The 20,240-nt window shown below is 37.1% G+C and overlaps 2 protein-coding genes across 17 annotated transcripts in view; one reads left to right on the top strand and one right to left on the bottom strand.

Moving 5' to 3' along the window:
• map7d3 (MAP7 domain containing 3) overlaps nucleotides 1–2,880 on the top strand; it is a 36,364-nt gene extending 33,484 nt beyond the window's left edge. For all 15 annotated transcript variants that reach the window (XM_067386654.1, XM_067386717.1, XM_067386712.1 and 12 more), the window contains one exon: nucleotides 31–2,880. In XM_067386654.1, coding sequence (XP_067242755.1) covers nucleotides 31–38 — 8 coding nt within the window. In that variant the 3' untranslated portion in view covers nucleotides 39–2,880. The remainder of the gene's footprint in view (nucleotides 1–30) is intronic.
• Nucleotides 2,756–19,383, bottom strand: fhl1a (four and a half LIM domains 1a). 2 transcript variants are annotated; one of them, XM_067386763.1, is made up of 6 exons: nucleotides 19,300–19,383; nucleotides 5,409–5,590; nucleotides 5,160–5,337; nucleotides 4,882–5,051; nucleotides 4,047–4,233; nucleotides 2,756–3,861 (listed from the first exon to the last, which is right to left on the bottom strand). In XM_067386763.1, exons 2-6 carry the CDS (start codon nucleotides 5,562–5,564, stop codon nucleotides 3,707–3,709), a joined length of 846 nt encoding a protein of 281 aa, XP_067242864.1. In that variant the 5' UTR covers nucleotides 5,565–5,590; nucleotides 19,300–19,383; the 3' UTR covers nucleotides 2,756–3,706. The 2 variants fall into 2 exon arrangements, with proteins under 2 accessions (XP_067242864.1, XP_067242855.1); XM_067386754.1 differs by lacking the exon at nucleotides 19,300–19,383 and adding an exon at nucleotides 12,727–12,892 and having other exon boundaries at nucleotides 2,757–3,861.
• Between the last annotated feature and the right edge of the window lie 857 nt (nucleotides 19,384–20,240).

Raw genomic sequence — 20,240 nt, 5'->3', positions numbered from 1 at the left:
AATTTGACCTGGTTTCTCTTGTTCTCTCAGAGATGTGAATGCGCAGGTCTGTTTAAGGCCTGCTGATTATTGCACTCCACGAGTCACGTCCAGCTGAGCCTCAGAGCTCAGACTCGTCTGGACAGCCAGGGAAAGCGCACAGTGCCGCACAGCCTCTGCAGATAATAGACGGATAAAGCAAGAGAAAATAAACACAAGTTGGAAGAAACGAGCTAAAGAAATGCTTCAGGGAAATTGATAGATTCCTTCAGTGTGCTTGCATCTTTGTTTAGCAGCTCTTCACCTTTATAATATTGTCATTTGAATTTCTTCTTTTTTTTTTGTCTTTTAAATGTGGAGACAACTTTATTTATTCATGTGGCTTCTCCACATTTAAACGGCTGCTGTCTCATGACGGTTACCACGTGCACTGTTTTTTTGCTAAATTCCAGTTCAGGTGTTCACGTGGCACATACAAATTCATTATAACTTCATCTTAAGCGTTTTGTAGAAGGATCTGATTAGTTATTGAGTCAGTGCAGAGTGTTTTAGAAAGGAAACATCTTGCATATTTTCAGCTGACATGGCGGTTCCAGTCACAGACATACTAATAATTAAAACCCTGTGCCTGAACTGTGAGCGGAGCTCAGGAATGTGACCTGCTGGTGCAGCAACACTCGAGTTCGGATGTGCTTTTAAATGTGACCTCAGGATATTTACATCTGAGCTTCTGTTTCTCCGCTCCAAAGGAATAAACATCACCACTGTATAGTGTTTAACACCATATTCCCTGTGAAAGAACTCCCGCTGAGAAGCATTCCTACTGTGTAACACTTGCAGATAGCAAATCCCTCTCAAGATGTTTCATTAAATCCGTTTACCAGACTGTTTAATTCAAATTGAGTGCAAACGTGTTCATACTGCCTTGAGCTCTGAGATTGAAGGATGATGGAGCTCAATGCAGACTGGCATAACACTTGTGGCTTCTGTTTAATGAGGTTTTTATGTTGTACGTTCCTGTTTTGTAGTAAATAAACATGTACATAAGTATGATTAGTTATCAAATATCTAATTTAAGTGCACCCTCAATAACTTTGGATGTCTGCATGAATCTATTGCATAATATACAATTACTGTAACTCATCCTTGCACACTTTTTGCATGTTTCTGATGTCTGTTCCCTGGAGTTTGAAGAAACGTGTTTCTGTAACTAAACTTGAATGACTTAATGTTCTCAAATTCCCAAACGTCCCCTCAGGGTTGTACTGTACTATCAAGTCCTGATGTTTTCCTTTGTATACAGTTACTGTTAGTTCACTTCTCACCATTCATTCATGGAATAAATAACCACACTAAATTTGGTTCTCTCTTTGAAAATGCATAAATATATAGTTAAAACTCTTCTAAGTATTATGTAAATCAGTATTAGGCTGTCTAGCCATGCTTGTGGATGGGAATAAGAGCTAGGCTGCAGGTTGGTGTACTGTATAGTGTAGTATACTATAAGATGAAATGATGTTCCACACTTATGGGCCTGGTCTAACTACTAGTGCACAGCAAGTTACAGCAGCAGTGCATGTTTATCTTTTTTTGAGCAGAGTGTAAAGTGACGAGAGTAGGGAAAAAGAATGTGGACTGAGGGCGCAAGCGAAGTCAAGGGTGGCTTTTTGATTGTGAAGCTGCTTTGAGGTTGAACAGGGATGTTTGCAGAGAAACCGATGAGCATGTCGCCTCTCGTTTGGACTTTCAGGGACGTTTAAGTGATGTGTGCACTAGACTTTATCTGTAAGGATTTGGCATTCGTCCATTGAGCGTTTGACTTGAATTAAATGTCGAGACGTTTGTAATAAATGATTGGTCTATATATGCTTGAAGAGTTCAGTTGGCTTTGTGTACTGTAGTTGTGTAAATTGCTAAAGAGTATCCTTTAAAATATTATTTACAGACTTTTTTTTACCGTTCAATGGCCACAGCTGGTCAATTGATAAGTAAATTTCCTTATTTATATCATTCCATCCGTGTTTAGAAATACTGTAGATCCCTCAATGTGTTTCTTCTTTTATTTTATATGCATCCGCTTTGTTATTTTTATCTTTTGTTGTATAATAGTCACTTTCCAGATTTCTTTTTGACTCAGGCTCTTAGACTTCAGTGGAAAAGTGTTTGCAGAGGTTATAAATGACAAGCGCTTGGCATGAGACTTGTGTACATGTTCAGTGCGATTCAGAAATGGGTTTGAGATCATTGTGACCCCTTGGTTTGGCCTTTAATATGAACTCATTTTAAACTTCTAAAACTGCTTCAAGTTGTGTTGTAGCTGCTGCAGACTCAATCATTGAGGCATGTGTGTATGTGTTAGTTACGTTTGCTTTTGTAATATACTAGCACAGCCACTTTCAGACGAGTTCACTCCGATGCAGATGTTGTTTCCACTAACAGGACCTTTGGAGCCCTTTGTGCTGTATACATCAGAACTGAAACTGTTTAATGTCAATTGTAAACGATACAGGGGTAGAATAGGACGGTGCCTTAGATGCAGAATGGGCTGTATATTATTTTCATATATTAATATCTTAACGTGTCACGTGAGCTTACCTCGGCCATGACAATCATTCTACTCGACCAGGGTCATGAATAGGATCTGCTTTTGTTAGAGCAGTTTCTTGTCTTGAAATAGCCCTGACCACAAATTATATTTGTAAATATATCTAAAAAATGTACTGGAAAAGTATAAATTGTTAAAATAAAGTTTTGGAAGATAAAAGAAAATGTTCTTTGGAGTCATTTATTGTTTCATGCTCAATTTGTTTCTTACAGTTGTGTTAATAAAATGACACATCATCGCAACATTTCATAGGAATTATCCAGAAAAAAAAATTAATCAAAACATTTTTTTTTTTTCCACAAAGCAAAAATGAATTTACTGAATTATTTTAACACATTAGAGAGTTAGTTCACCCAAAAATGAAATCTCTGTTATTAATTACTCACCCTCATGTCCAAACCCGTAAGACCATCGTTCAACTTCGGAACACAAACTAAGATATTTTTGATGAAATCCAAGAGGTTTCTGATCCCTAAGAGAAAGCAATGAAATTACCACATTTAAGGTCTGAAAATTTTATGAAGCGATGAGAATACTTTTTGTGTGCAAAAACAGTTATTTTTATGTTTTTGTGCACAAAAAGTATTCTTGTCACTTCATAATGATGTTTTTACTACTTTTCTGGACCTTGAATGTGGTAATTATGTTGCTTTCTATGGGTGATAATAAAAAAAAAAAACTTGGATTTCATCAAAAATATCTTAATTTGTGTTCCAAAGATGAACGAAGGTCTAAGGGGTTTGACAGAAATTTCATTTTTGGGTGAACTAAACCTTTAAATCTTGCAATGTATGTTGTATTCCTATTATGGCATCACACAGTTTTACCATAGCGTTGCAATAACTGAAGCTTAAAATGCATTGTTAGGTTTGCAAATCCAGCGATTACATTTACGATTGCAGTTACATGTTTTGCATAAGAAAAGCCCTTCACATAGCACTCGCTATTTGCTCCAATAACTTTATAAAAATAATCTCAAACTTCCAGTGATTTCTCAGCACAAACACCCTCACTGGTTTCTCTTTAGTTTGGTTTCTTTACACTCAAAGCTTTGCTAGTTTTCGACACATCATCAATCCTAATTGCTTTTGTTAATCAGCCTTGTAACATCCCATCAGGCCCTCACAGCTTTTTGGCGCAGTCAGAGCAGTAGATGTCCTCTCCTTTGATGACAAAGCGCTTGTGGGCCATGGAGAGTGAGCATTTTTTGCAGTTAAAGCAGTATTCATGCCAGGATTTGTCCTCGTAGTTCACCACGTTGGTCCCTCTGCCAAATCCTAGGACGAAGAAAGACAACAGGTGTAATTATGGACGTTTTTCCATTATAATTGCAATTATTAGTGTTGCTTTATATTCATCTGATTCTGAATAAATTTGAAGTTGTACACATAAAAGTGTACGTTTTCTGCAATTGTGGGAAAAAGAATGATCATTTAATATTGGGACAGACGCACATGTATACCTGTAATGGGATTATTACATCCAGAGCACTTTTTGGCCACATCGGTCTTGTAGCAGTCCACACAGTAGAAGTGATCTTCATGGGCCGTGAAACGAGCTCCAGCCAGAGGCTTCCTGCATGTGTTACACACAAAGCACTCAGAGTGCCACGGCTGGTCCTGATAGGTGATCCCACCGCTGGTAATGGCCTGATTTAGACATAAACAGAGGAATCAGAACGTGCCTGATAGGAATTTCTGGTCTAATTTAATTGGCTAATTGATGATACATTATCAGTCCAATTAGGACCTGTCCCAAATGGAACCCTAAGCCCTCGCAATCTTCCTCCAAGTTCACACTTTTGTGACGTAATGCCACTTAATTTTATAATAACGACTTTGTATACAGCAAAATCCCTTTAGTTAAATCAACTCTGCTCAGAGAACATATGGTCCCTCTCTACATAGAGCTAAAATAACACCGAAGCAGAGTTAAAGTTAATGAGATCATGCTGTTTGTGGAGTTCTTGAGAAATTTAATGTCTTTTATCTTTTCATCTAAGGCTGTGGCTGGAAGTCCTTTGTAGTTATTGTGTTTCTTTTCAGTGATTATGCTTGTTAACAGCAGGTGTTCATCACTAATGCTCAATCACTTAATTATCTCATTAACTTTCACTCTGCTTCAGTGTTACTGTAACACTATATAGAGAGGGACCATATGCAATCTGAGCAGAGTTGATTTAACTATAGGGATTTTGCTGTGTACTGCACTTTAATAACCGCACATATAGAGTTCAGGTTATGTTTCAGGTAATCCGTGAAGCTTTTTGACAGTATAATGTTGTTTTCCTAACTGACCTCTTTGCAGCGGAAACAGTGCTTAGCAAACTTCTTCTCATGGCAGGAAGTGCAGTACATATCGTCACCCTTGGTCAGGAAGCTCTGGGTGCGGATGGGCTGCTTGCACTCAAAGCAGATGAAGCACTCTTCATGCCAGACTTTATGCTTGTACTCCACATTCTTACATCCTAAAAGAGAAACACAAAAACTTGTCTTTCATTTTCAACACCCTGCATGTGGCCAAGATATTTTGTGTCGAAAAAGGCTGTTGTGTGCTGTGACAACTGTACACACACCTGGCGTAATCACTTTGTAGCAGCCCTGGCAGCGAGGCGATCCGTCACGGTCTCCACACTTCCCACACATGATCTTGCCATCATCCTTGGTAGCAAAGGGCTCATTGGCCAGCGGCTTGTAGCACTTGGCACAGCGGAAGCAGTCCTCGTGCCAGTGGCGGTTCTTATGGTTCAGCTCCTGGATAGAGAGACCACTGTGAGCACTGCACAATGTAAAATGCTCTTTAAATGAACTTAATTCACCCCCACCTTTGCATCAGCGCCTATAGGTTTGCGACACTCAGCGCAAGTGTTGGCGCAGAGCTTGTCGAAGCAGCGCACGCACACGGGCTTGTCATCTTTCTTGACGTACTTTTTGCCCTGCAGGTTGTCTCTGCAGTAGAAGCAGTCAAAACGCTCAGTCATTGTGGAGCTCAGATAGCTGCGGGGGCCTGCAGAGACAAAACAAAGTATAAAAAGGACTGCCAAATTGGTATTTTAAACAATGAAGTCAGATTAAAATGTTCAAATTAAGAGCATCAGTGGTCCCGGGAACAAGACTGAAGGATTCAAACCCAGATAACAATTTTTGGTTCCTAGAACGTTAGTTTTTGTTTAATTAGGAACGTTTTCTTATTATGATAACATTAATTTTTGGTGTGTAGAACGTTATTCTAACGTTAATCTAACATTCCCAGAATGTTATTCTAATGTTCCCTTATTGTTATTATAATGTTAGTTTTTGGTTTGTAGAACATTATTCTAACGTTATTCTAACATTCCCAGAACAATATTATAACATTCGTTTTTTTGTATATAGAACGTTATTATAACGCTAGTTTTTGGTTTGTAAAACGTTATTCTAACATTAATCTAATGTTCTATTAATGTTATTCTAATATCTAAATATTTTTATAGATAAAAATTAGAATAACGTTCTGCAAACCAAAATCTAACATTATAATAACGGTAAGGGAATGTTAGTATAACGTTCCACAAACGGTATAATAATGTTATGGGAACGTTAGAATGACGTTCTACAAACCAAAAACTAGTGTTATAATAACATTCTGGGAATATTAGAAAAATGTTCTACAAACCAAAAACTAACATTAAAAACATTATTTTTTGGTTATTCTAACGTTATCATAACATTTCCTTAACGTTACTATGGCGTTATTTTTTTGGTTTTTAGAATATTCTAACATACCCTTAATCTTATTATAACATTAGTTTTTGGTTTGTGGAATGTTATAATAACATTATGGGAACATTAGAATAATGTTCTACAAACCAAAAACTAATGTTATAATAACGTTAAGAGAACGTTAGAATAACCAAAAATTAACGTTTTAATACCGCTAGGGGAACGTTAGAATAACATTATCATAACGTTCCACAAACCAAAAACTAATGTTATAATAACCTTCTGGGAATGTTAGAATAGCGTTATTATAACGTTCCACAAACCAAAAACTACCGTTATAATAACCTTCTGGGAATGTTAGATTAACATTCTACAAACCAAAAAATATGTTTCCTTAACATTATTATAATGTTAGTTTTTGGTTTTTAGACCGCTATTCTAACGTTCCCTTAATGTTATTATAACATTAGTTTTTGGTTTGTAGAACGTTATAATAATGATATTCTAACATTCCCAGAAGGTTATTATAACGTTAGTTTTTGTTTTGTAGAACGTTATTCTAATGTTCCCAGAGCGTTATTATAACGTTAGTTTGTTTTTTATAGGTAACAGTCCTTGTTAGTAGACTAATGAAATAAACTAATGAGGGATCTGTGAGATGTTTTAAACTCCAGAGTCTGAGCATAGCAATCTAGTATACGTATGTTGTAAAAATAGCCTGGGTGCCAGCCCGAACCCCGCCCACAACATTTTTTGGACGGGAAGTTCGGTCTGGACTCGATCCATTGTGGAGTAATTATGCTCGGCTCCCAGAAGGCCGAGCCAATCAAATTGCTAGGGCGGGCTTTAATCGATGATGGACAGGCTATCTGCGGTTACGTAACCACCTACGTCATCAAAGAGCGCTTGGGTTGAATTGTGCTGCGTTCCAATTCGCCTACTTATACTACGCCCTAAAAGTATGTACTCTTTCTGTTAACAAAAAGTACTTACTTTTGAGAGTGTAGTAAAAGAGTAGACAAGCTTTGGGACATACTAACATGTCATACAATCGCGTCTTTTCTCTCTGTCGCATCCTGTCACCGTAAACTGGCCTGTCAATCATCTTACATCCTCCACATTTCATTTAGTTAATTTCCTACCGTATCGGAGAGAATACTTTCATGTGGAGAACTCTCCTCATATTAATGCATAATGATGCATTTAAAAGTTAATTGCCATTCGGATCTTTATAAAAGTCCACATTGGTATTTGCAGTTGAAAAATAACACGGGTAACATTAAATATATATTTTCTATCAGGTTAAACTGATTATTAGTCACTCAAATCTCTCAGCGTTGATCGTGTATATCCGCCATGTTTTGTAGTTTTTTTAACACTTTTTACTCGTGTTTGTAGTTCTGAACTGAATCCTCGTCCAACGCCCAATGGGTTGTGGGCAATATTAGCCTCTATAGTGTGCACGAATCCACACTTCGAAAATCTACCGGAAATAGTAGACCATCCGGGGACTTTTGGCATACTCTTTTCAACATACTAAATTGGGGCACACTTATTTTAATCTCACATACTATTTAGGATGGATAGTATGGACATTGGAACGCAGGGTTGGTTTTCACCAACGATGACTGCTGGAGAAGTAAGATGTCTGTAATAAATCACGTCTGTAATAAAAGAAATCGACAGCGCATTCATTTTAAAAGACATACGAACCGCAATCAAGGCATTTGTCGATGGGAAAGATGTGTTTGCCGTCCTTCTAACGGGATTCGGCAAAAGTTTAAGTACAAGTTCAACATACGTCACTTACTGCGTTGCTCTGATTGGTTGTAGGTCTATCCAATTGAGTGCAGAGGGTTTTTTTTTTTTTTTTTTACTGGTTCGGATAAGACACGCCCCATAATTCAAGTGCAATGGAGCAGTATCAGACTCTTTTTTTTTTTATTAAATCTGTACGATACAAAGAATAAGAACACAACAAATAGAGTCATTAATACAGAAATATCAGATAAGAGCAGAGCCAGGGGGAATTTCAAATAAATACATTAAAGATAGAGCATAACTGAATGGTTTTAGCAGCCTTCTTATTTTTTGAATCATAAATGGAATTTATGTACTGTTCCGTCTCCTTACCAAAAGCTATAAAAGAAGGTTTAGAATTCGTAAGGAGGTATTTGTAAGGAAGGTTCCAAATGTTCCCCCAATTTAGGTTGTCAACAAAGTTAGACCAATAGGAAACAACATTATGTATGCTTGTGACATCTCTCTGGAATAAAGAGCGAATATTACGATTATTATTCCTCATTGTTGTTGCAAAACATACTTTACCAACTGAGGTCAACTTAGGGTCCAGATCTGGTAGGCAAGCTGGTTTTCCAGCCCCTTTTAAGAGAGTTAAAATACCAGATGGGATGGCATCCAAAACAATTGCAAACTCTCTTGGGATGATTGGAATGCCAAAAGTGTTAAGGAATTCAGAATAATTCAGCAATGATCCACTATCATTTATTAGTTGGGACACTAAAATAATGTTATTATTGAACCAAGTCTTATAAAATAAGGATTTATTCTTGAATTTAATAAGCCGATTATTCCAGATGAAGCACCTTTGTGGGGAGAAATTATGTTTGTAAATTAATGACCATGCTAAGAGCATTTGTTTATGGAATTTAAATAAAATTAAGTGATTTTTTTCTATTTTATAATCACATAAAAGTAATAATTCTAGACCACCAACCTTAGAGAAGATATAGTTAGGTATAAAATTCCATGTAGATGTGGGATTATTTAGAAATTGCTTTATCCAATTAATTTTAAAAGTATTATTAAGGGTTGTAAAGTCAATAAAGTTTAAACCACCACGTTCAAAGGTGTTCATGATAACAGATTTGTTCACATAATGTGTTTTGTTTATAAAATTGAAAAGTAAATTGTCAATGGAATTACAGAGCTTTTTGTTGACAAACAAGGGGATAGCTGCATATGTAAGACGGGATAAACCTTCTGCCTTTGTCAACAATACTTGTCCTTTCAAGGATAAATCCCTCTGCAGCCAATGATTAAGCTTTTTCTTTGTCTTATCAATAATCAAATTAAAGTTTACAGAGCATCTCTCCTCCTCATTTTTCATTATAGTAATCCCTAGATAAGTGATCTTATCTTTGATTGGTATGCCACAGACAGATCTGGGAGAGCAGTATCAGACTCACATTCTGCCTAGAATATGAGTATGACGAAGTCAGGCTATTGTAAAAATAAAGTTTTTAAAGAACAGAAATATATTCACAATTTGCGGAGCTATTAGCAGAGGGTGTTATCACTGGTGAACATAGTAGATGAGATGCTAAACAGCCAAAAACTCAACATAACAACGACAAACACAAAAGCAGTTCATTTTAAAATATTTTATTTTTATAAAATTATTTTATTTTGTATTCATCTTCTCCTTCTCCATCTTCTTTTTTCTTTTCAATCTTCTTTCTTACGCTGTATCTAAACATATCAAGGACAGATCACTGTCTGTACTTCGACTTGTAGTCGCCGCCCGCATCGCTCAGCTGCAAAATATATTATTAGGCCTGTTATTATTACTGTAGTCAGCACTCCCGCAGGACGCTGAATTGGACACCATCTTGACACCCACCGAGCGAAGCCTTCACTATTGATCTTCACTGTTGTGAGTGTCACACCACCTGACACCTGGGTCATTCTCATTCCCATAGATATGCTGTGGATTTGATGGAAAATGTGTGATCTGTTTGTATGTATTTTATTATGAGCTTACAAACAATTTGAGAATTGTTCATTGGCTACAGTTTAACTCCATTAACAAAACTGAATAGATCAAATTTGTGGTCTCTATCCCCCACCATTCCACACATACTTTATTCACATTATCAAACCTGTGGAGAACTGACCCAAACTGAAACAGGGATTTATATTTGTTATATAACACTTCAACATTCATCATTTTTTTCTTCAGCGCTGTGAACATACAGTAGCCTCCCGATTTATGCAATACATCAAGCCACCACAAGGGACCAGTATAACGTAACAAGAATCTGTGTAAATTCAGGGACTGATTTGCCTTGGACACTTAAAGAGACAGTTCACCCAAAAATGAAAATTATCCCATGATTTACTCACACTCAAGTCATCCTAATTGAATATGAATATCTTCTTTTAGACCAACACAATCAGAGATATATTTAAAAAATATCTTTAGTCCTCCAAGGTTTATAATGGTTGTGAATGGCAGCCCAAATTTTGAAGACAAAAACCAATCCATATAAAAATGAATCCATACGACTCCAGTGGGTTAATAAAGGCCTTCTGAAGTGAATCGATGCGTTTGTGTAAAACAAATATCCTTATTTAAAACTTTATAAAGTAAAATAATGAGTTTCCGGCACGACAGCCATATGCATTTGACGTAGGACTAAGGATATTTTAAATATATCTCATATTGTGTTTTTCTGAAAGAACACAGTCATATTCACCTAGGATGGCTTGAGGGTGTGTAAAGCATGGGGTAATTTTCATTTTTGGGTGAACTATCCCTTTAAAAGGCTTCTAAATGGACAAAGTCTCAGGCATTTCCTGTTTCAATTACAGAAGAACATCTAAATACTCTTGGAATAATGAACAGGACATGTGGATAGCTACTCTTCTATAACAGGGCATAAAAAGTGTTGCACTTAGCATAGATCAGATTCGGCACATATATACTTCTTTCTCGTATTGATATTTGCTTTGTCCCCTGGACTGTAAAATATTGTTGGGATAAATGTTTTGTCTGCACCTCAGCATCTGTTGTAAACACAACCTAGCAACCACATAACAATCAACTTAGGAAAGTGCTTGAAAAGACAGATGCCAAATCACCCCACAGATGTGGCCACACTTCATCCCCGATAGTGCCAGAGCTGCATTTTCTGGCCGTTGACAAGTAAAACTGTATTTTTAGAAGTACATGACTCATTCTCCCCAATGGAGTTTATCTCTGTCAACATCCTATTGTTAGCACTTAGGTAAATAGCTGTCTCCATGGTTACATTCATTAAATTCCACAGATTTTTATCAAAACAACAATATGATTCTTGATTCTTGAAGGTCAGAACCACAAAAGACTGATCACAGCATCAAGAGAAATGCCAACACTGACAAACAGCTTGACAATAGTGAAAAAGTTTGTTTTTTACATTGTAATATTTTAGTGTCATTTCCACCATTCCTAAAAACAGATATTTGGGAATGATGCCACAGAAAATCCACAGATGAAGCCTTGACCTAAAAACCTTATAATAAATCTATACATCCTAATATATATGACAAGATATTACCAGAGAGATAAGACAATCTAGGTGAAACTTCCAACAAAATTGACCAGGTTTGTAAAAAATCTTTTGAAAAGTCTTTTTTTTTTTCCTGACTTCAGACGGATTCAGTGTTGTGGCTTCTGTGAACTAAAACATCCTTCTGACCTGAGCAGTATGCCCAGTCCCTAAGCCTTTTGGGATACCGTCCATCAGCTGTTCATTTTTAGCTAGCTCTGTCAGAGTGTTATCAAATGGAGCGCTTTGTCCCAAAGCGAAGAGCAAATGCTGCTTGAAAGGTCAACACGAGATCAAATTCAGCCATGTGGAGAACGGTAACCAAAGAGAGCATGTCCACATTAAAGCAAACATTGATTGAGGCACCTAAATTTGACACTAACAAATGTAGTCCAAAAAAAGTCACAAGAACAGACTCTCTGTACCACTTAAATCCATGAATTAGCTTGAGCACTATGTCTTGACTGCAGCTGCTACCTCAGCTCACCATCACAGTTACACAGATAATGAAATGATTGCTTTTGATACATTGGGTTATACTGGGCTAGTTTTGCACAGGTTTTAAGATTAATATTGATTTATACTGGAAATATAAAGCAAACTTTACAGAAAATCCTCTAGAAGCCATGCATGCAAAACCAATGCCGCCATTTTCATGGACAAACCACAAAGCGTTCTATTGGCCATTAACCATCAGTAAGATTTTTTGCTTTTGAAAGAAGTCTCTTATGCACCAAGGTTGCATTTATTTGCTCAAAAACACAGTAAAACTGTAATATTGAGAAATGTTACAAAGCTGTTTTCTATTTTACTATATTTCAAAATGCAATTTATTCCTGTGATGTCGAAGCTGAATTTTCAGCATCATTATTCCAGTCTTCAGTGTCACATGATCCTTCAGAAATCCTTCTGATATGCTGATTTGGTGCTTAAGAATAATTTCTTATTATAAAAATCTTACTGACGCTAAAATTTTAAATAGTAAGTTCAGCTATAAATCATATCCAGCAAAAAGGTCCCATGATAAGTAAAGCAATGAGAATGTCAATGAGGAGAATCCACCAAAAGTTTTTCATGACTCCCTGTCCATCACACAGTGTATCTTTACCTGAGTGCTTGTAGAAAGTCATGTCTGCTTTCGGGATATACAGGAAAGCCTTGAGGTAATGAAAGAGATGGAAGGGTGGATGGAGAGAACCAAACAGCCAAAGAGTTACAGGGGAACTCCACTCTTCTCTTTTAGGTATTTGTCATATATACGACCCCAGCCTACACCCTGCCCCCCAGTTGTCCACCACACCCATGGCCTTTCCTCCTGAATCACAAACCAAGTAATCCCAAACAAAGCATCAGCTGCCCTCTCCATGTTAGGTTATGCTGCAAAAGATAAGGGGAGGGAGCCAGAGAGAGGGAACTGAATTCATCTGAATTCCTTGCTTGTGATATCAGAGAGCAGAATAAAGGCATAAACTTTATGAGTTCACCAAGAACAACTGTGCTTATATTGTGAAGTACACTTCGTATTGCATTTGGCTTCTCTTTTTAAACAATAGTTGTGTTAAAACTTGGAAAAGTGGACGTTAAAAGATTCATTGCTTCTCAAGAACACAAAAAAGTGTTCTTTGATTCTCAATTTGATCCTTAAGAATAAACTTGGACTTTAGACCATCTCAGCTAAACCATGTTTGGAATAAAACGGAGCGTTCTGTTCTCATTTCTGAAAGTTCTTGGGTTTGTTGATAGTAATGTATGAAGAAAACTATGCTTCGTTTGGATCCAGCCAACATTCCTGGAGTAACTCATGAACAACTATGTATGATATTATACAAAAGCATATACTAATGATTGCAGACAGAGTTGAGCAAAGGCTACGAGAACATATGATTTCCATGAAAGGTCCGAAGCAGTCTGAACTCATCCACAAACATCTCACCTGGAAGATAAACACGACATGGCTTCTAGACACATGCACACCAAACTAATGCATATTTTTACCACTTAAAACATCTCAGAAAGTCTTGAGAAAAGTGAATTGCTTTTTCTTGCAGATGTCACTTGGTTTGATATTTATTTTAGGTTACATCCAGCCATTTTTAAATGGAAAAGAGTGGCATCTGCACTTCAGAAAGTGTCCAAATACTTTTGGGGACACTTTATATGTAGAGAAATATGTAGAGAAAAAGTGTTTTTGTGTGTCTGGATGAAATGTTGAGAAAATGACTCATTGGTGGTCAGCGTTGAGGCATGGTGGACAATGGAAACAGATCCACCTGTCCTTTACTAAGATCCTGCCTTGTGGGAGGCCTAAAATAGCCCTGTTTAAACAACCTGGCATCATACGCTAAAACAACCCCCTCTCTTCTCTTATCTAAACTCTGCTAGAGAGCAGATCACAGCTGAAGGTCTGCCACAGGAATTTGCAGACATTTATTATTAAATCTTTTGATTATTACTGTCGCCTCTAGTAATTATGTGATTGATTTTTAATTTCCAACCAATTTTAGGTTCATTTTAAACCAGCCATACAGTAATTTTTAAACAATAGTTGGGTTAAATAAAACTACCCAGCACATTGGGCAAACATTTAACCCAACCGATGGGTTTGTCCATTTTCAACCCAACTTGGATTGTTTTTAACCCAGCATTTTTTTTTTTTTTTTTGAGTAAATAATGGGTCAGTGAGGAAACAAGTTATATTAGGAAGTCTGGGGCGAACTGAAAAAAACAAAAAACAAAACAGCACTATGGTTTATAAAAGTGAATGGACCAGTTCTCCTAAACATGCAAGCAATTAAGTTCATCTCTCATCAGAGATCTTGCGCTATTCAGTTATTACTTGGATTCAGCAATCTATCAAATCTATTCATTAGGAATTAAATGTAACCAAAATAGGCATCTGCACTTTCAGATTTTCCAGGAATGTTTCTTAAAAGCCTCTCAGTTACAAAGATAAATCCACTCAATTTATCAGAATACTATTAACAGGCTAGTGACTCATCTGATGACCGTTCAAGTGTACACAGTTAGGGAACATGACAACGTGTGCGGTCAGCGATGTGAAGGTCAGCATACCAGTGTTTTCCATCTCATTGATCAACAACGTACAATGTACTTAGTAGAGCGCATTGGAAGATTTTCAACTCTTCTTAAGTGTAAATACATGCAATTTTTGACTGTTGACAGACAAGTTTCAGATCACATGGTTTCTCCGGTTCTGGAGAAAACATCCATTTCACTCAATTAAGTGAGTGCCATAACAGATCATTGTCATTGAGAATGTTGAGATTAGACAAGAGATTTCCACATTCATGTCTCTGTGGTGAGGAGTTGTGAAACACAAGTGAACTTGTAACCGTTATACAATTTGACCTTGTTTAGTGAGCATGAAAATTGGGATTAACAGCAGAATTGCTCATATTCTGATAATGAATCTGTAATGGACATAGGCCGGTAAGAGCTGTGCATATAAACCTCACTCCCCTGATCTCAAGAAGCGCTCTAGCGACTGACAATAGAGACTGCAGTCTTTAGCCTCCTTGTTAGAGCACCCGACACCCATGCCAGCGTATCCGGGTTCGAGTCCCACTTAGCAGAACAGATCAGTGGTTCAGATCGCTTATTCAACTGCCAAAGTGTGTTTCAAAACAGTGTTTTGAAATCGGCCAACACTAGATATTGTTGAAAAGTCATTATTTTGTTTTTTGGTGCATAAAAAGCATTCTCGTCACTTTATAATATTAAGGTTGAACCACTGTTTTAAATATTATTTTATTTCTCCTCTGGGCATCTGAAAGTGTTAATTGTCTTGCTGGCAATAGAGGCCTCTCTAAAAATCTTAATTTGTGTTCCAAAGATGAACGAAGGTCTTACGGGTGTGGAACGACATGAGGGTGAGTAATAAATGAATTAATTTTCATTTTGGGCTGAACTAAACCTTTAAGTCAATATTCTGGTTTATAAAATGTACATAAATGCTAGTTTGGGTAAATCCAGCCTGATCTGCCGGCGATTTGATTTCGCTCGGCAACTCAGTCTGGAAACCCGTGCATTCATTTCTGCTGCGCTGTTACACTTTTGCGGGAACCAATCACAGACTGGCTTATCCACCTTGTATAACACGGGTGGGTATAACACGATGACGATAGAGAAGCGACGGCAAGCAACTTTCAAACTCTATCTGATGTACCCGTCTCTCCAAAATAATAATGCAGAGTCACGCCGATTGTGTTAAGCATTTACCATATCTGAAAGAAATGTAGCAGAGCGTTGATCCGACAGTCTCCTCAAAGGAAGATTACAAACAGAGATTAATGACACAATGATTCTCTGCTGTTATTTTGGTGGTTTGCTTCACGATGTGAGTACAGGACTCTTTTACTTCAATGCCCCTTGATGGTAGACAATATTAATATTTGCTCTATATGTTTCGTTTCCCTGCTTCTTGAATCTCGCGCCGCCTGAGCTGACTGGAATTCTTTTTGGTTGTCTTGACAATGACGTAGTTTAGGGCAGCTATCCGGTTGTTAAGTCTGGCGTCACGCAGCAGCGCTTCCGGGTCCTAACGCTCTATCCATACCTACAGATTTAATAAAATAAAAAAAAATAAAAAAACGCTCTATCCATACCACAAGAAAACAACAAATGGTGCTAATATACATACACAATGTGGTGTAATACTACAAAATATATATATAATTACAACCTTTATCTCCATATCAAAATTCCAGATGGCCAGACAGTGATTCATCTTTTATAAATCATTAAAATATGAATGTCTGTGACGCTGTGAGCACGGAGACTGTTGTGTAGACTGTAAGTATTTAAAATGTTTAACTTTTTTAAATGATTGATGTTTAATATGAATAAATAGCGCTCATAAACGGCCGTCGATGTCATTCTTAAGTGAAACGAGTCGAGGCTTGGACCCGGAAACGGCGTTCTTTACGTCACGACTTAACAAGCGGATACTCCGCGTTCATTTACATTGAACCAGAACAGTATCAGAGTCGCCTTTTAAACTCTCGGCGATGCTGAATGACTTCTTTAGTTAGCAAACAAATTGCTCGAGTGGGTGTAAATACCACTCACTTTCATGTTTTTTGCACAACCTGCAAAAATCGCTTGATGCCATTGCTGCTTCTGCAAACCGCGGATCAATGCTACAAACCAATACAAACTAAACCTGCGTCTCAATTACCTCCCTAGTTCCCTAGGTCGTGCAGTATATCATGCAAGTGAATGTGGCTGATCCCCTGATCAGTGCCCTGACTACTGAACTAGGGAGCTGATTGAGACACACGGTAAACGTGTCTGGATTTTTTTTTTTTTTTTTTTTTTTTTTTGGTAAACCTGTCTGGAGTTTTCTCATCGCTCTTCAAAGTAGACGTCACCCGGATTGTTGATCTGATTGGTTGAAGGACTATCCAATTGCGTGAATAATGTTCGTTGATCACGTCTCTTGTGCAGTAGGAAATACATAGGAAACACCCCAGACCAATGTTCAATTTTAAATTGAGCTTTGGTCTGGAGATAGCCAGACTACATAAATGCTGGAATACACTACACAACTTTTAAAACATTGGTATTATATACTTGCAGACTTTGAAAATGATTAAAAAGAAAACCTGTGGATTACCCACTGGGGATGACTAAGGATCACACTCTACAAGACTTTCAGGTCATTTCGCACACAACAAGCTCATGCAGAATAATGAACCTTGTTGTTAGGAGACACATGACAAATGAAAACAATGTGTGTTCTACATTTGCCTCAAAATATTACCATTTGATCCTTCAAGTGGATGAATCAGTCTGAGTCTGTGCCTATCTTACTCTATGCAACTTTCTCTGAAATCGAAATTTAACAGCAAACTATCAAATAATCTGAATCTTTTTTTAAATAACATTAAAAATAAACATGAATGAATATTAAATAAAATGTGAAATCACTATTAGAGGGTCATGACCAACATTTTTAAATGTTCTCAAGAACAAGACTGAGAATTAATAAGTTAAGAATTGCTAAAATGACCTGAAATTAATCTCAAGAGTGAGCATCTATATTATTTCCACAAGAGAATAATAATATGCTAATTACTTAGTACTAACCCTAACCTATAATATAATAATAGCTTGTAATGTATAATAATAGCTTGTAATTGATATTCCTCAAATTAGATTTGATACTTACATTTTAACATGATTTTTCTAAAAATGGAAAAGTCATTTTTACATTTACTTTATAAAAATTAGTAAAGCTAAAAACACTTGTGCCACAACCTGAAGGTGGATGTTTTTATACATAAAAGGCCTTTTACTTACAAACTCAATTAGACAACAGTAAGAGTATGATCCAGTAGGCTTCATAGGGTTAAAATATGCTCACAGTCTTGGTTGAACTGTGACACCAGTCACAACTGGAGAGATCAGGAAGAGCTGCAAGTAGTGCTCGCTGCAGAGCATAATGACCTCCAGCTCCACCTCTCTGGAGCTCAAGGGTGGAGCTTAACCTGTTTAATGGGTGGAGAGATGGGGTTATGGGTAGGATTAGGGTGTGGTTGGGGGATGCAGCTCCACCCATCATGCTCACAGTAGGTCAAGAGAGGGGGAGCTGGAGGTTATGCCTCTGCAGTGAGTAGCCTCTCGAGAGCTGTGGAGGACAGGAGAGCATCAGCCGCTCAACTGCGCCCACAGTGGACAGAATGAGCACACAGAGCAACACATTTCCTAATTAGGACCTCCAAAGCTTACAAATGTTGCGTTTTAGACATATTCATGCCACCTAGTGGATTACAGCAGATGTGTTGAGGCTGAGGCTGTTCAGCTGAAGAGTTTCAGTATCCGATTATATGGTGTGTGAGATCCAAAAAGACTTTGTCCTTATATGGCAGGATGATTTCTACTGACACTAACATTCTGCAAAGGTACTTCACTTTTGGCACTTTCAGGTTGAAAACAAAACCGAGGATGTAATGTGCATGCAGTGGATAAGTTGCACAGGATATGAGTCAGATGGAAAAGGAGAAATATGTTTCCAAAGAAAAAAAAACTACTATATTTAAAATAAATAAATAAACATAAAAAAAATTTCATTTCATTTAATCATAAACAATATTAAAATATCCTAATGACATTATAAAATGGTCTTCTACTGGATAAACTGAAATTCCGACCAAAAAAAATATTCATTTTTGTCCCTTTAGCATGTAGGATCTTATCTGTGTAAAGGAATTTGATCCCAATAAGAATTCCATCAGCATTCCTGGCACTCAAAACACTCCACATGGGACAAACAGCATTAAACGCCTCATCGTTACCCAAAATGGATAATATCTTTACAGTATAAAAGTACAATTCTATACATGTGGCTCAGGGAAAAGTCTAATTAAGAACAATGCTTAATTTTAGCATTTGTTTGGATACAAGTAACATATAAGACAACCCATGTGCACAAACTCATTTCCATAACAAAAAGATTCATACATTTTGTTGACAATAGAAGATTTTTTGTGTTATACTGTGTCATAAAAAAAGAAATGTGACATAAGTAAGATTAGTTTACCTGTTACACAGTTTCATTGGAGTTTAGTCTTTCACCTGATCACTTACTATATTTCTATTAAAGAATCCCTCAGAAAGAGCTATTTGCATTTATCTACCATAAACCCTAGATCACACTTACCAGTATGCACTGAGCAGTGTGGATGGCAGCTTTCCGCAGTGGTGATGAGAGATGGTCTCCTCCTCGTCTGCAGGATCACTGGGCTTAAAAAGATCCACAAGGGGGAGTGAAAAAAAAAAAAAATCAGGATATGATCCAAATACTTTGTTCATATCAACAATGACGTCAGACTGGAATTCACTCTTTGTGCTTAACCAATTGTGTATAAAAGCCTACAGAGAATGTCAAATTATTGAAGTGTGTAGTGATAAATAATCTAGTATGTTTATATGATATAGCTCAGACTTCTAATGCATCACTTCAGATGCTTTATGCTAGAACACATTCCTTACATGCCAGAAAAAAGACCCAGACCACTAAGATGATTTCATAGCTTTCAGAGATGATGAAGTTTTTACTGCTGTAAGTCCTCGACAGTTGATCTACATTCTTGTATATGACACTATAGTGACATATACAGTGTTGTGGAATTAACAGAGCACACAAATATCATCACCTTTAGACAACCTCCAGTCCCTGGAGAGCCTCCAAACAGTTAAAGACATCATTGACATGGAGAACAGACACTGTGAACGGTCTGGCATCAGCAGGCACATTTATGCTTATTTATGTCCTGGCATGTCACAGAGCCAATAAATACACTTCTGCCATATTTTGATTAGTAGTTATTGATAGGAAGATAGGGGCTAGTTGTCACAAAAGCAATATCCCAGAAAGATTGTCAAACAAAAGTTCAGTTGCATACATTTTTGTGAAATCTATCTCCAAACAAGCACTTTTCATAACAGCTTTTGAGTAAAGAAGTTGTTGAATAAAGTAAAGAAATGAATAATAAAACCACAGATACATTCAGTCAATTACATGATTACTTAAAAGGCTGAACTGTGTGTTCAGGACAAGAAACAGCATCTTTTTTTCCTGTGCAATAGCAGTGTATATGT

Source organism: Chanodichthys erythropterus, chromosome 1, assembly GCF_024489055.1.
Source record: "Chanodichthys erythropterus isolate Z2021 chromosome 1, ASM2448905v1, whole genome shotgun sequence".
NCBI classification, from domain to species: domain Eukaryota; kingdom Metazoa; phylum Chordata; class Actinopteri; order Cypriniformes; family Xenocyprididae; genus Chanodichthys; species Chanodichthys erythropterus.
Note: the sequence above shows the minus strand (reverse complement) of the source record. Positions and strands in the feature narration are given on the sequence as shown.